The sequence below is a fragment of the Babylonia areolata genome, chromosome 18 (genome assembly GCF_041734735.1).
Source record: "Babylonia areolata isolate BAREFJ2019XMU chromosome 18, ASM4173473v1, whole genome shotgun sequence".
NCBI classification, from domain to species: Eukaryota; Metazoa; Mollusca; class Gastropoda; order Neogastropoda; family Buccinidae; genus Babylonia; species Babylonia areolata.
In genome coordinates this window covers 12,249,539-12,264,538 of record NC_134893.1, presented here as the reverse complement: position 1 = coordinate 12,264,538, position 15,000 = coordinate 12,249,539, and the positions used below count along the sequence as shown (strand labels likewise).

Genomic DNA, 15,000 nt, shown 5'->3' with positions numbered 1-15,000 from the left:
CCTTTTCTCCACCACCACCCATGTCAGCTCACTCTGGGTGTATGTGGAGTGGGGAAGGGAGAGTGTGAGTGGGAGGAGGGGTCTTTTGAGAAAGAGTGGTCATGATTGTTTTATATTACTTGTAATATTTTTCTTTCATGTAAAGCGCCCTGAGTTCTTAGTGAGAAAGGGCGCTATATAAATGTACATTATTATTATCATTATTATTATTAGTTGTTGTTGTTGTTGTTGCAGCAGCATCAGTAACAGCATTTACATGCAGGAACACAAGTATTCAGTCAATGCAGCGAGTCTAAATTTATATAGACTTGCGCTATACAAACACCATTCATTATCATCATAAGAAATAACATTATTGGTAGTATTTCTAGCAGCAGCAGCAGCAGCAGTAACAGTAGAAACAATTTCCAAAACAATACCTGCAATGGTAGGTAGATTTACTGCGATGACTGTACTCATACTGTTGTTGTTGGTGGTGGTGATGATGATGAGGAGGAGGTGAAGGAGGAGGAGGAGAAGGAGGAGGAGGCTGCTTTTCTTTTTTTTCCCAAGAATGATGACGAAAGCAATGTTACCCTTGTTAAGAAGGGTTTGAGGGTCATCGCTTTGTTCTGATCACGCTCATCTTGACGCCGGGGACGATGAAACGACTGGTTGATTTATTTAATGAGCTCGTGTATTCTGTCAGTGACCCAGGTCAGTTTGTGGGGGACAGTGGTGGGCGTGGGACTGGTGGTGACTTTCTACACCACATTGGTGAGTTGTGGTGTCTTGCAAGGTGCTGCGCAGTGTTGTGTTGTGTTGTGTTGTGTTTCTTCCCGGTTTCTTTGCGAAAGTTAACCTTCGCCGTATTCCTCGTGGGTGAAAAATTACCCACACTTTCATTTAAACCTTCATAACTCAGTCAGTTTTGCAACCGTTTAACTGACATTTTAGGGCTTTGTCCATTTATGATGTTTGCATATACCCACCAAAAATGTTGTTTTGCTTGTAAACAATGATATCGTTGTATGACTGTAGTACTGCACTCCCTGCACTGTACTGTACTGTAATGTACTGTGTTAGAGTGTACTGTACTAGAGTGTATAGGACCGTACTGTGGTGTTCTATGCTATGGTGTGCTGTACTGCACATGTTGGCTCTGTCCTGTTCTGTGACGTCTTGTGCAATGTTGTATTGCATTCAATTGCATCGTATTGTATCGCGTCGCATTGTACGCGCTATATCATATTATATCACTTCACTGTATCTATACATAGGATCTTGTAAAATATACAAGGAAGAAATTTGATTGACTGATGGTTTGAGTGGCTGACCGATTTACCAGTGTTGATGTAGTTTGAATACACGGAGTATTTAGATGAATGTTCAGGGACTCAGATGATGGCAGTTTCAAATTCAGAGATCCACCAAATTTGTCCAGAAGTGTAAGGAAACATTTCTTTTTTTCATTTGTTCATTCTTTCGCTATTTGTTTGCTTATTTATCTGTCTTTCTTTTTATTTATTTATTTATCTGTTCACTTATTAATTTTGTCTGTCTATTTATTTATTTATCTATTTATCTATTTATTTGTTTATTCATTCTTTCATTTATCTATTTGTTCATTTATTTATTTATGTTATTTTTGAAAGTAAGTATGAGCGGTCACTCTACATTCGTCATCTTGCCAGTTTGTAAATTCTTTTTATTTATTATATATATATATATATATATATATATATATATATATATATATATATATGAGTGTGTATGTGTTTATTTACTTGTTTGTTTTTCTTAGTTACCTATTATTCTGTATCTGTTCTCTAGGGTGGTATGAAGGCGGTGGTATGGACGGACACTTTCCAGTTGGTGGTCATGGTGGCCGGACTGTTAGCTGTTCTCATCCGGGGCTCCATCGTCACAGGAGGCTTTGCGCAAGCGTGGGAAGTCGCTTCAGAACGAGGCCGGATCAAATTTGACGAGTGAGTATGATGAGTTGATTCGTTGTTTCGCTTGAAACCAAAACAAAACTAGACTGGTTGAAAGGGTTGAGCGTTGTCTTTCGATGCAAGGCTATTTGTGTGTGTGTGTGTGTGTGTGTGTGTGTGTGTGTGTGTGTTGTTTTGTTTTTTGTTTGTTTTTGATTGTTTATTTCGTTTATTTTATTTTATTTATGTTTTTATTTATTTATTATTATTATTATTATTGTACGCTTACAGTTGACTTTATCAAGTTTTTGCGCCTTATAAATATTATCATTATTAGTAGTAGTTCTCTTTTATGTATTCATCTATTATTTATTTATTTATTTACTTACTTATTTCTTTTTATTTCATTCATTTTGTTGTTGTTGTTGTTTTATTTTACTTTCTTTTCTCTCTCTTTTTTTTCTCTTTTTTTTTCTCAAGGCCTGACTAAGCGCGTTGGGTTACGCTGCTGGCCAGGCATCTGCTTGGCAGATGTGGTGTAGCTTGTATGGATTTGTCCGAACGCAGTGACGCCTCCTTGAGCTACAGATACTGATACTGATACATATTTCGTTTGTTTGTTTTTTAAGTATCCGCAGCATCACTTTATTGACCGTTTCATAAGGACTTATTCGAGTGATTACCAAGAAGCCGTCTGGCACCAATGCTCTCGCTCGCTCTCTATCTTTAATTAAGCAAAACAATCGTAGCAAAACCTTCAAATGCCGCGCCATCACCTTTACCTCTATCTGCGGGAGAAAAAAAAATTGTAGACACATAGAGACCATCTGACATGGTTATGTGCATGAGAAATGAGTGTGTGGAGGAGGGGGTTGGAGGAGGTGCAAGGTAATGTGTGTGTGTGTGTGTGTGTGTGTTGGAGCTCATGTACGTTTATATGTATTTGACTGTACTTTCATATCTGTGAAACTGCATGTTTGGTGCATTTCTGTTATGCATGTGTGGGTGTATGTGTGAATGTGTGTCGTCATATTTTACATTCATTCGCTTAATTATCACCATTGTTGTCTTATTTATTTATTTATTTATTTTTTATTATTATCATTTTATTAGTATTACTATTATTATTACTACTACCTTTTTCTATATTATAATTATTATTTATTTATTTATTTATGTAAGCTTATCTATTATTTATTCCCCCCCCCCCCCCTTTTTTTTTTTTTTTTTTTTTTTTTTTTTTTCTCAAGGCCTGACTAAGCGCGTTGGGTTACGCTGCTGGTCAGGCATCTGCTTGGCAGATGTGGTGTAGCGTATATGGTTTGTCCGAGCGCAGTGACGCCTCCTTGAGCAACTGAAACTGAAACTGAAACTATGTGCATGTGCATGAACTGTTTACTGACATACAGCAGCAGTACAGTCCTCTGACGTGACTTGTTTGTGTGTGTGTGTGTATCTGTGTGCGTGTGTGTCTATCTGTGTGTGTGTCCCTCTGTGTGCGTGTGTGTGTGTGTGTGTGTGTGTGTGTGTCCTTCTGTGTGTTTGTGTCCTTCTCTGTGTGTGTGTGTGTGTGTGTGTTCCTGTGTGTGTGTGTATGTCCCTCTGTGTGTGTGTGTCTGTGTGTGTGTGTCCCTCTATGTGTGTGTGTGTGTGTGTGTGTGTGTGTACGTGTGTGTCTGTGTGTGTGTGTACGTGTGTGTCTGTGTGTGTGTGTGTGTGTGTGTGTGTGTGTGTGTGTGTGCAGTTTCAGCGCGGACCCCAGCACCCGGCACAGCGTGTGGTCAGTGGTGGTGGGGGGAGGGTTCTTCTGGCTGTCGCTGTACGGGGTCAACCAGGCCCAGGTCCAGCGCTGTCTTTCCTGTTCCTCTGTTCGTCACGCCCAAAAGTACGTGTGTGTGTGTGTGTGTGTGGGCGGGAGGGTGGTGGGGGGTGGGTTGTGCAGGGGAAGGGGAGTGGTGTGTGCGTGTGTGTGTTTGTCTGTGTGTGTGTGTGTTTGTCTGTGTCTGTGTGTGGATGGGTGGGCATGGGGGGCGGATAGGTGGGGGTTCAACAATGTCTCTCCTTCTCTCCTATTCCTCTGTTCGTTACATCCAGCAGTACGTGTGTGTGTGTAGGGGAGGATGCGGGGGAGGGCGGGGGTACTGGTATGTGTGTGTGTGTGTGTGTGTGTGTCCCTGTGTGTGGGAGGGGGGTACGGAGGTGGGGTGGGGGTGAGTGTGTGTGTGTGCATGTGTGTGTGTGTGTATGTGTCTGTGTGTGGAGGAATTTTTGTTTAATGTCCCGTCACACACATCGGTGATTGAAGACATTTTGTTAAAGTATTTATGAATACATCTGAGTATTATCGGTTAGAAGGGGTGGGAGATGTGGATGAATGGAGGGTTGGGGGAAACTGGGCCAATGAGGGTAAAAATGTGGGTGAAATTTGGAAGAAAAAAACCCAAAAAACAAAACAAACCTCTAAATACAGTTACAGGAAATTACTTAAAGGACTTCGTAAAAGAGAAGTCGTTAAACTGACAAGCGAAACATCTGATAATGAATGCAAAAAGTCAAAAACATCAACGTTCTCAGTCACTTGTGAAGACACACTTTCGTGTACAAAAGGCTTCATCAAGCTACAGTGAAAAATTATATGCTCAATTGTCAGGAAACAAAAGCATATACACTTGACATTTACTTCTGTGTGTGTGTGTGTGTGTGTGTGTGTGTGTGTGTGTGCGATCGCGTGCATTCGTGTGTGCGCATAAAATAAGTGTTGGAACTGTCATTGATGTTGCTGATATTGCAGCTGTAGCATCTACTTGCCCATGCCACTTCCGCTGTGGTACAAGTGCTTCGTTTGCCTCTATGACCTGTTGCGTACACTACAGATGCTGAAGTAATCACTTCCGCCGCTGCTACTAGCAGTTGCTGCGACGTACGTGTTTTTTGTTCCTGTTTTTTTTTGGTTTTTGGGTGTGTTTTTTTATATAGTTTACCACTTATAATATCACCGCTGGCGCTACAACTGCTGCTGTTGCTGCTTTCCACCGGTATTGTTCCCACTGCAACGTATCATGGCAGTCGCAAGAAGTGAAATAACATCGAGACAACTATGGCTGTAATTGCTGCACAGCTGTTCCTTCTTCTTCTTCTTCTCCTTCTTCTTCTTCTTCACCATCATGACAATCCTTCATTCAGTTCCATACAAATTGAGCTGTGCTTCTTTATCATCGTCGTCATCATCATCATCATCGTCTTAATCGTCATCATCGTCATCATCATCATCATCATCATTTCACTCCATCTACTGTCACACAACGTGAGCCGTGATTTCATCATCATCATCATCATCTTCTTCTTCTTCTTCTTATTTTTGATCTGTCATTGTTGCAGAGCCATGTGGCTCAATTTCCCTGTGATGGTCTTCGTCTGCAGCCTGACCTTCATGATTGGCGTGGTCATGTTCGCCTTCTACGCTGACTGTCACCCTGCCACACTCATCTCCAGGACTGACCAGGTCTGTTTGGCAACTGGGGCTTTGGGGAAAGGAGGGTGGCCGGAGGGGGGTGGGAGTTGATGGGACGGAGAAGGAGGAGTAGGAAGTGGATGGGAAAGAGGGGGCGTGGGGAAGGGGAGGTTAGAGAGTAGAGGGAGTGATAGTGAGAAAGAGGGGTGGTGATGAGAGACTCGCAGAGGGAGGGAGAAAGAGTGAGAAGGAATGTGTGTGCGTGTGTAAGTGCTTGTGAGAGAGAGAGAGAGAGAGTGTGTGTGTGTGTGTGTGTGTTCGTTCGTTCGTTCTTTTGTTTAACGTCCATCCACAATTGTGATGTTAGACGAAGATCCTCCCCTTCCCCACTCCACTCAAACCTCATGCCATCACTACTTTTCCTGTTCCTCTCTCCTGAATTTGCATTTAATAATTTTTTTTTTTAAAGAATGATTTTCAAGTGCTGACCTCGTCAAAAACGCATGGTGCGACAGATTATGAACCCGTTGGGGAAAGGGGGGCGGGGCGGGGAGAGGGCGTGGGAGCTGGGGGTTTGTTTAATGTCCCGTCACAATTGTAGACAATTTGTTAAAGGACTAATCTTCACATTTGAATGTTACCGTTAAAAAGGTAGAGAGGAGGAGAGGGAGTTGAATGTTAAGTTGGACGGGCGCAATAGCCAAGTGGTTAAAGCGTTGGACTGTCAATCTGAGGGTCCCGGGTTCGAATCACGGTGACGGCGCCTGGTGGGTGAAGGGTGGAGATTTTTACAATCTCCCAGGTCAACATATGTGCAGACCTGCTAGTGCCTGAACCCCCTTCGTGTGTATATGCAAGCAGAAGATCAAATACGCACGTTAAAGATCCCGTAAGCCATGTCAGTGTTCGGTGGGTTATGGAAACAAGAACATACCCAGCATGCACACCACCGAAAACAGAGTATGGCTGCCTACATGGCGGGGTAAAACCGGTCATACACGTAAAAGCCCACTCGTGTGCATACGAGTGAACGTGGGAGTTGCAGCCTACGAACGAAGAAGAAGAAGAAGAAGAATGTTGGTGTAAACCGGGCAGAAGGAGAGACAGGAATCAAAGACAAATATTTGAAACAGTGTGTGTGTTAGGGTGTTGGGGGTGTAGGTGCGTGCGTGCGTGCGTGTGTGTGTGTGTGTGTGTGTGTCTGTCTGTCTGTCTGTCTGTCTCTGTCTCTGCCTCTGTCTCTGTCTGTGTGTGGATGCCTCCGTGTGAGCACGCAAAAATTCCTCTGTGTGTGTGTGTGTGTGTGTGTGTGTGTGTGTGTGTGTGTCTGTCTGTCTGTCTGTCTCTGTCTCTGTCTATGTGTGGATGCCTCCGTGTGAGCACGCAAAAATTCCTCTGTGTGTGTGTGTGTGTGTGTGTGTGTGTGTGTGTGTGTGTGTGTGCGTACGTGTGCATCTAATTACATACACTCATGTACGCACGTGGGAACAGCTGCTGCCGCTGTTCGTGATGGACATCCTGGGAGACTACACAGGGATCCCCGGTGTCTTCGTGGCCTGCATCTTCAGTGGAAGCCTCAGGTTGGTGAGCCACAGACTCCGCCTTGCAGCTAGCAGTATCAGTCTTTCTACTTGGTCTCCTGGCTTCCTTAACGCAGCATTTGACGACTTGACACGTTCGTGTGCATATATGGCGTTTAGTGTGTGTGTGTGTGTGTGTGTAAGATAAGATAAGATAAGAATAACTTTATTATCTCCAACTGGAGAAATTTGGTCAGGTGCATTATCACAACATAGACAAGTAAACAACATGGGGACCATAACTGTAAAAGTCAACAACAGCTTTTACGAATATTACGAAGATACAAATGTAAAAAAAATATCTCATACACCGTTTCATACATACATCCACACACTGCAGGTAATAACTAGTATTCTTAATGTAAAAACAGAAAGAATTAAGAAACATTATTTGAATATAATTATAAACATAGCCTACTATACTGCACATTGATTATAATAGACAGATAAAATAACAATAAAGATAAATTGCGGAAAAACGCAACCAGATAATCAGCACACACCCGCATCCCCCCCCCCTCCGCCACCCACCCCACACACGCGGATTACTTGATTAAACAAGAGTAATAAACATATGTTCTCAAATAAAAGCATTTCACATATTCGCTTTTAAAAACATTGCAATTAATTATTACATCGTAATTATTAAACAGAAATATATTTAGAATATGGACGTTAGCATTAGACATATTCCATTGTACATTCATCCTGCATATTGCACATTATTCCTCCTACATATTGCACATTCATTATAACCAATTGTCACGTTTTTAAGCTCAGAAAACACACACACACACACACACACACACACACACACACACACACACACACACACACACACACACACCACAACTAGAACAAGGTACAGCCTATCATGCACGGACTTTCACACGTCTCACATGAGAGCGCGCGCACACACACACACACACACACACACACACACACACACACACACACACACACACACACACACACACACACACCCACACACACATACACACACACAGATTTCTCAAGAATTTAAAAGGTGGATTGAACGTGGAATAAAAGTCTTCAGAGCTCTGGATTTCAACTTAAAAGTTCTGTAGCGTCGTCCTGATGGCAATAGCTCATAATATGGGTGTCGTCAGTTGCTATCTACCCGCTTTTTTTAACCACTCGACTTTCATACATCTCTTGTATACTAGCTTGTTTCACTCCCACAATGATGATGGCGATCGTGATGACGATGATGATGATGATGATGGTGGTGGTGGTGGTGGTGATGATGGTGGTGGTGATGATGATTGTTTTGATGACAATGATGATAATGGTGGTGATGATGATGATATGATGGTAATGATGATGATTGTTTTGATGATGACAATGATGATAATGGTGGTGGTGGTGATGATGATGATGATGATGATGGTAATGATGATGATTGTTTTGATGATGATAATGATGATGATGATAATGGTGGTGGTGGGTATGATGATGACGGTAATGATGGTGATTGTGATGATGATGATAATGATGATGATGATAATGGTGGTGGTGGTGATGATGATGACGGTAATGATGGTGATTGTGATGATGATGATGATGATGATGATGATGATGATGGTTGTGATATTGATGATGAAGATGAACAATGATGATGACGGCGACGACGGTGTGTCAGCTCGCTGTCTTCAGGCCTGAACGCCATATCGGCTGTGACCATCAAGGATCTGGTCATCCCTTACTGTTGCCCCAAACTGTCCGACTTCTTGACCACCCTCCTCTCCAAACTGATAGGTGTGTGGACAGCGCGGAACGTGTGCATAGCGCAGAATGTGTGTGTGTGTGTGTGTGTGTGTGTGTGTGTGTGTGTGTGTGTGTGTGTGTGTGTGTGTGTGTGTGTGTGTGTGTGTGTGTGTGTGTGTGTGTGTGTGTCTGTGTGTGTGTGTGTGTGTGTGTCTGTGTGTGTGTGTGTCTGTGTGTGTGTGTGTGTGTGTGTGTGTGTGTGTGTGTGTGTGTGTGTGTGTGTGTGTGTGTGTGTGTGTGTGTGTGTGTGTGTGTGTGTGTGTGTGTGTGTGATGGTAATGACGATTTTGTTCTTGATGATTTTTTTTATTTTTTATAATGTCTCATTTCGAGTATATGACTTTATTATGAATTCATTCATTTTCTCCTATTCTAAGTGCACACGTTAAGATACATATTCAAAGGATACGTTATTGGTGATATGGATATCTTGTCTTATATTTGATGATTAATTTACATGATATATACACTTATTCACAGTTGTTTTGCTTGGAATACTATACGTGTATGTCATTATGTTTTAGTTTCATCTTTTGTTTGCTTTCATCGTGTGTTCGTCCGTTGTCTTTTTTGCCCTTTCATGTTTCACCCTTACATTTTCATGTTAATTGTCTATGTGTCATAAAAATGGAAATTAAAACCCAGCTCTAAAAAAAAAGGTTGTAGAAACGGAAAGAAATGGGTACTAGAAATTTTAAGATCTTTAAGAAAATTAAAATGTTTCTGGAAGCTCTTTGGCTAACGGACTGAACCAATGCTAGCACTTGGAGTGGAGGTATGAGATTCATGCGATAATAGAGAAATTGGGGAGTCCATACACTATGCACTTAAACGCTTCCATTCGGTGCCATTCCAATCGTCTAACAAAATTTGTTATGGGGAAACTGGTCAGTATCCATTACCCAAAAGAACGAAGATAAAATACGTTTGATACTGGTTTAGACTAACACGGCTTCCATTGACAAGATTATGTGGACAAGCGTATGAAAATTAAAAAAAATGATGGTCATTCAAGGCCTCAAGGCCTGACTAAGCGCGTTGGGTTACGCTGCTGGTCAGGCATCTGCTTGGTAGATGTGGTATGGCGTATATGGATTTGACCGAGCGCAGTGACGCCTCCTTGAGTTACTGATACTGATTCTGGTCAATCAGAGTCTGTGAAAGAATAACTGGGATGTTTTCGTGAAAATTATTTTTTTATAAACTAACTACACGTGGTTTTTGTATTGTCTGGATATGTTAAGGAGTTAGCTGTAAAAGAACATATGTTGCGAAATTTAAAGTCAGGTTCAAACTGAATCGAATAAACAAGACTGGCACGCCCACATGAAGAGTCCGAAAAATACAACTGGTTTCTCCGTTTTAAGAGCGTTTACAGACGGGAAAACATATCACGGGGATAAATTGATAATGGCTCAGAATCAATCTAGCTCTTTAGTGGTGAATTTAACTGTCGACCTATTGACGATCTGCTCTTGAGGTCAAGTTCTTCGTGGCCGTGGTCTTTTCCGTGAAGGGTGGTGCGGTCGATGCGTTGGTCCTCGGTCTGCCATAACAGTAATGACAACAGCAATGACAACGGTAATGACAACGGTAACGACGACAGTAATGACAACGGTAACAACGACAGTAATGACAATGGTATTGACAACGGTAATGACAACGGTAACGACGACAGTAATGACAATGGTATTGACAACGGTAATGACAACGGTAACGACGACAGTAATGACAATGGTATTGACAACGGTAATGACAACAGTAATGACAATGGTATTGACAACGGTAATGACAACAGTAATGACAATGGTATTGACAAGGGAAATGACGACAGTAATGGCAACGGTAATGACAACGGTAATGACAACAGTAATGACAATGGTAACGACGACAGTAATGACAACGGTAATGAGAACAGTAATGACAACGGTAACGACGACAGTAATGACAATGGTAATGACAACGGTAATGACAACGGTAACGACGACAGTAATGACAATGGTATTGACAACGGTAATGACAACAGTAATGACAATGGTATTGACGACGGTAATGACGACAGTAATGACAACGGTAATGACGACAGTAATGACAACGGTAACGACGACAGTAATGACAACGGTAATGACGACAGTAATGACAACAGTAATGACAACGGTAATGATGACAGTAATGACAACGGTAATGACGACAGTAATGACAACAGTAATGACGACAGTAATGACAACGGTAACGACGACAGTAATGACAACGGTAATGACGACATTAATGACAACGGTAACGACAACGGTAATGACGACAGTAATGACAACGGTAATGACAAGGGTAATGACGACAGTAATGGCAACGGTAACGACGACAGTAATGACAACGGTAATGACGACATTAATGACAACGGTAACGACAACGGTAATGACGACATTAATGACAACGGTAACGACGACAGTAATGACGACAGTAATGACAACGGTAATGACGACAGTAACGACAACGGTAGTGGCGACAGACTGACAAAGCTAATGGTGACATCAACAGACTATAGCTTCTTTGATGATACTGGGTTTCAGTGGTAGTGTTCGGCGCCGTCGGAGTGACCCTTGCCTACGTGGCAGGTAATATGGACGGCACGGTGTTACAGGTGATGGTCTATGTTTGTATTCATAATCTACTATACGTGTAAGGGGGTAGGGGGTGGAGTTAGTGGGGGGGGGGGGGCGTGAGTGGGTGGTAGAGATAACGGTGGTGGTAGTAGTGTGCGTGTGTGTTTGTGTTTGTTAGTTGATACATACATATATACATACATATATATTTTTATATATATATATATATATGTGTGTGTGTGTGTGTGTGTGTGTGTGCTGTCTTTCTTTCTTTCTTTCTTTCTTTCTTTCTCGCTTTCTTTCTTCCTTTCTTTGATATTACGTGATTTCACTTGTAGTAAATTCAGTCGGACTGTATTATAATGTTATTATAATCTACTATTTAAGATCAATCAGTTTACCCTTGTGCTAGAAGAACTTGAAATTGGTGCCCCTTGTCCATGTTACCACTCTTTACTGTTTACTATAATCTGATTTTGATCAACTCTCCGCAGACTCGGTACAGTACAAATAACCTCCACGAATGGTAATTTCGTATTTTTCATCAGATTCGATACTCGTATAAGATTATCATCATTTGTGTCAGCAATTTCTAGATAATGTCAACATTATCATTCACACTCACAGAGACCGAACATTTTTAATTCACATAAAAATCAGAAATAAAGCAAACTGAAAAGCTAACAAGCAAACTGCAATGAATAACTGAGAGCTAATGAGGAAAGCTGTAACTATTTCTACAAGGCGAAAACCTGAAACTTTATTTTGAAACAAAGAAGTAAGATATTCACTATCGTTCAAAAACAGAACTAGAATTTTGCGATAGTATTTGTGTGTGTTTGTGTGTATATGCGCGCGCGCGCGCGCACACACACACACACACACACACACACACACAGGGGGGTGAAGAGGGGGTGGGACTATATCTCTGTGTATGTGTGTGTGCTCGAAGCTGTAAAAAAACAAACAACAAACCCCCTCCTCCCGTACCCCCCCCCTCGCCACCCTCCTCCAAAAAAAAGGCAATCCAATCAATCAATCAGAGAAAGACAGAACGAAAAAAAAATCGCCTAGTCAGTCTATCAATTAATCAATCAATCAATATGCATACAAAATAGAAAATAATGTAAAAAAAAAAAAAGTCGACTGGCAACGATTAATAATGACATGTCCCATGATACTGCATAAAACTGCTTCCTATGATGACTGGGGATGAGGATGACTTTAATATGGTGCTAAGGTCACAGCGATGTTATGAATGACGACGACAACGACTGAAGACGACGCAGATGATGATGCTGATGATGGAGGTGTGTTCTGTCCCACAGGCTGCCATGAGTGTGAGCAGTTTTCTGTCTGGACCTTCGCTGGGACTCTTTGTCCTGGGCATGTTCTGCCCCTGGGCCAACTCCTTGGTGAGAGAGCCAAATGGACCATAATTATTATCTATACATAATAATTGTATATTATTAGGCCCAACGATTCGGACACCTTCGTCTTCATCTTTAATAAGACAGTGAGACAATCAGCTGCCCCATGTCACAGCAATACTGTAAAATATAACACACGGCAAAGCCATGTAACCATGGTAACCTGATTATTATTATTTTTTTACTTTTTTTTCTTTTTTGTAACAATTACGTTAACTCGGTTACGATTTATACAAACCTCTTTCTCTCCCCCCCCTCAACCCCACCCCCCCCCCGACACACACACACACACACACACACACACCCACACGGATAAACTGACATGGATACAGTATCATTTGCACGATCTGGAAGGTGTAACCATCAGCTCAGGAAATAACCAAATGATACAGACTAAGCTTGGCCAGGTCGATCTTAAAAACAAAGAAAAAAAAAAAGTCTGATAAGTGTAATAACGAATAATGTCAGTCTCACGAGTATTTTATACAACCAGTCAATGAAAATAAGCATATATCATAGTTAATAATTTGTTTATTACGTGAACTTGTGAAGATACATAGCAATCTCAGTGTGTCAGATGTGTCGGTGTAATGCCATTTTCATAGAAAGTGGAGTTCATCACTTTTTTTCTTCTTTTTTTTTCTTTTTTTTTTCTTTTTTTTTAAACTGAAGAAAACATAACTCAATTTAGGCATGTCTTTTCCCCCCAATCAGGGCGCGTTGGTCGGCTGCCTGACCTCCCTTGCCTTCCTCACGTGGATCGGGATTGGCGCCCTGGTGCACAAAGTGATCACAGCCGTCCCCTCACCCTGGTCACCACGGGCTGCGCGTGGAGCAACGTGACCTTGGTCCTTGCCAACGCCTCCCTCGGGTCTTTATCGTCCGACAATGTCACCGCCGTGGATATCGGTTCTACGGCAGTTGATACTGCTGCTGAGTAGGGAAATGAATATATTTTGTAGTTTCGTTGTTGTTGGTGTTGTTTTTCCATGGCTATTATTCTTGCCGTTTTGTTGTTGTTGTTGTTGTTGTTTTACTTCTTCAAACGAGACAATAATCACATAGGACAGACAAACCACAGGCAGACAGACCCTCAACAGACACTGAAATCACTGTGCCCCGTGAATCCTCTGTCTTCACTTTCTATGGGTCATTTTCAAAGGCTGACCGTCAAAAAGCGCATGGAGCGACCCCATTACGAACGATTCGAATCCCATAGTCTTCTTTAATAAGACAGCGAAACAATCAGCTGCCCCATGTCACAGCAATATTGTAAAATATAATACACGGCATAGCTATGTAACCATGGTAACCTGATTATTATTATTTTAACTTTTCTTTTCTTTTTTGTAACAGTTACGTTAAATCGCGTACGATTTATTCAAACCTCTTTCTCCCCCCCCCTTCCCCCACCCACACCCACACAGACACACACAGACAGACACAGACAGACACACAGACACACAGACACACACACACACACACCCACACAGACACACACACACACACACACACACACGGATAAACTGACATGGAGGATACAGTATCATTTGTACGATCTAGAAGGTGTGTGTATGTGGTTGCGCGCGCGCGCGCGCGCGCGTGTGTGTGTGTTTGTGTGTGTGTGTGTGTGCTGTCTTCTCACTATTTGAGTGACATTAGTCGAGAAGTGTGTGTGTGTGGTGTGTGTGTGTGTGTGTGTGTGTCTGTCTGTATGTCTGTATGTATGTGTCTGTGTGCTTGCGTGTGTGTGTGTATGTGTGTGCGGGGAAGGGGGATGGGGGTGGGCACAGACAGATGGAAATCATATATAATCTACTGTCAACGTTCATAAGTGTATTGAGACAGCCAACAGGGGTTGGAGCATGAAGCAAAGGACTGATTATAAAGGTCATATGAATATTATATAAAGTCATATGATTATAACAATTATAAGGTCATAGAAATAGCAGCAAGACCGATTGGCGAGTGGGTCAGTCTTCGCTTGCAAACATAAGTGGACACCACTGATCTAAAAATAGGTATCTATCCAGAGACAGACCATGGCCAAGCTCGTCGTCATTCATAATATCGGCCTCGGAATGAATTGCCGGCGAAAATAAATAAACTTCATGAGGATCTTTACGAACATGTAAATTTCGAATAACTGATTGACACCTCTATTTTCATGTCTGATGCAAGTGTTTCATTGACTAATACAGCGGATTGCAGTGGCCGGGAGGAAACGGAACATCGTTT

General features: G+C 42.0%; 1 protein-coding gene across 1 annotated transcript in view; it reads left to right on the top strand.

Moving 5' to 3' along the window:
* Positions 1–15,000, top strand: part of LOC143291830 (sodium-coupled monocarboxylate transporter 1-like) — a 36,533-nt gene that overhangs the window by 18,114 nt on the left and 3,419 nt on the right. The window contains 10 exon segments of the mRNA XM_076601946.1: positions 689–756; positions 1,813–1,967; positions 3,658–3,798; positions 5,334–5,415; positions 6,856–6,944; positions 8,608–8,723; positions 11,300–11,370; positions 12,661–12,747; positions 13,477–13,570; positions 13,573–13,699. Coding sequence (XP_076458061.1) covers positions 689–756; positions 1,813–1,967; positions 3,658–3,798; positions 5,334–5,415; positions 6,856–6,944; positions 8,608–8,723; positions 11,300–11,370; positions 12,661–12,747; positions 13,477–13,570; positions 13,573–13,699 — 1,030 coding nt within the window.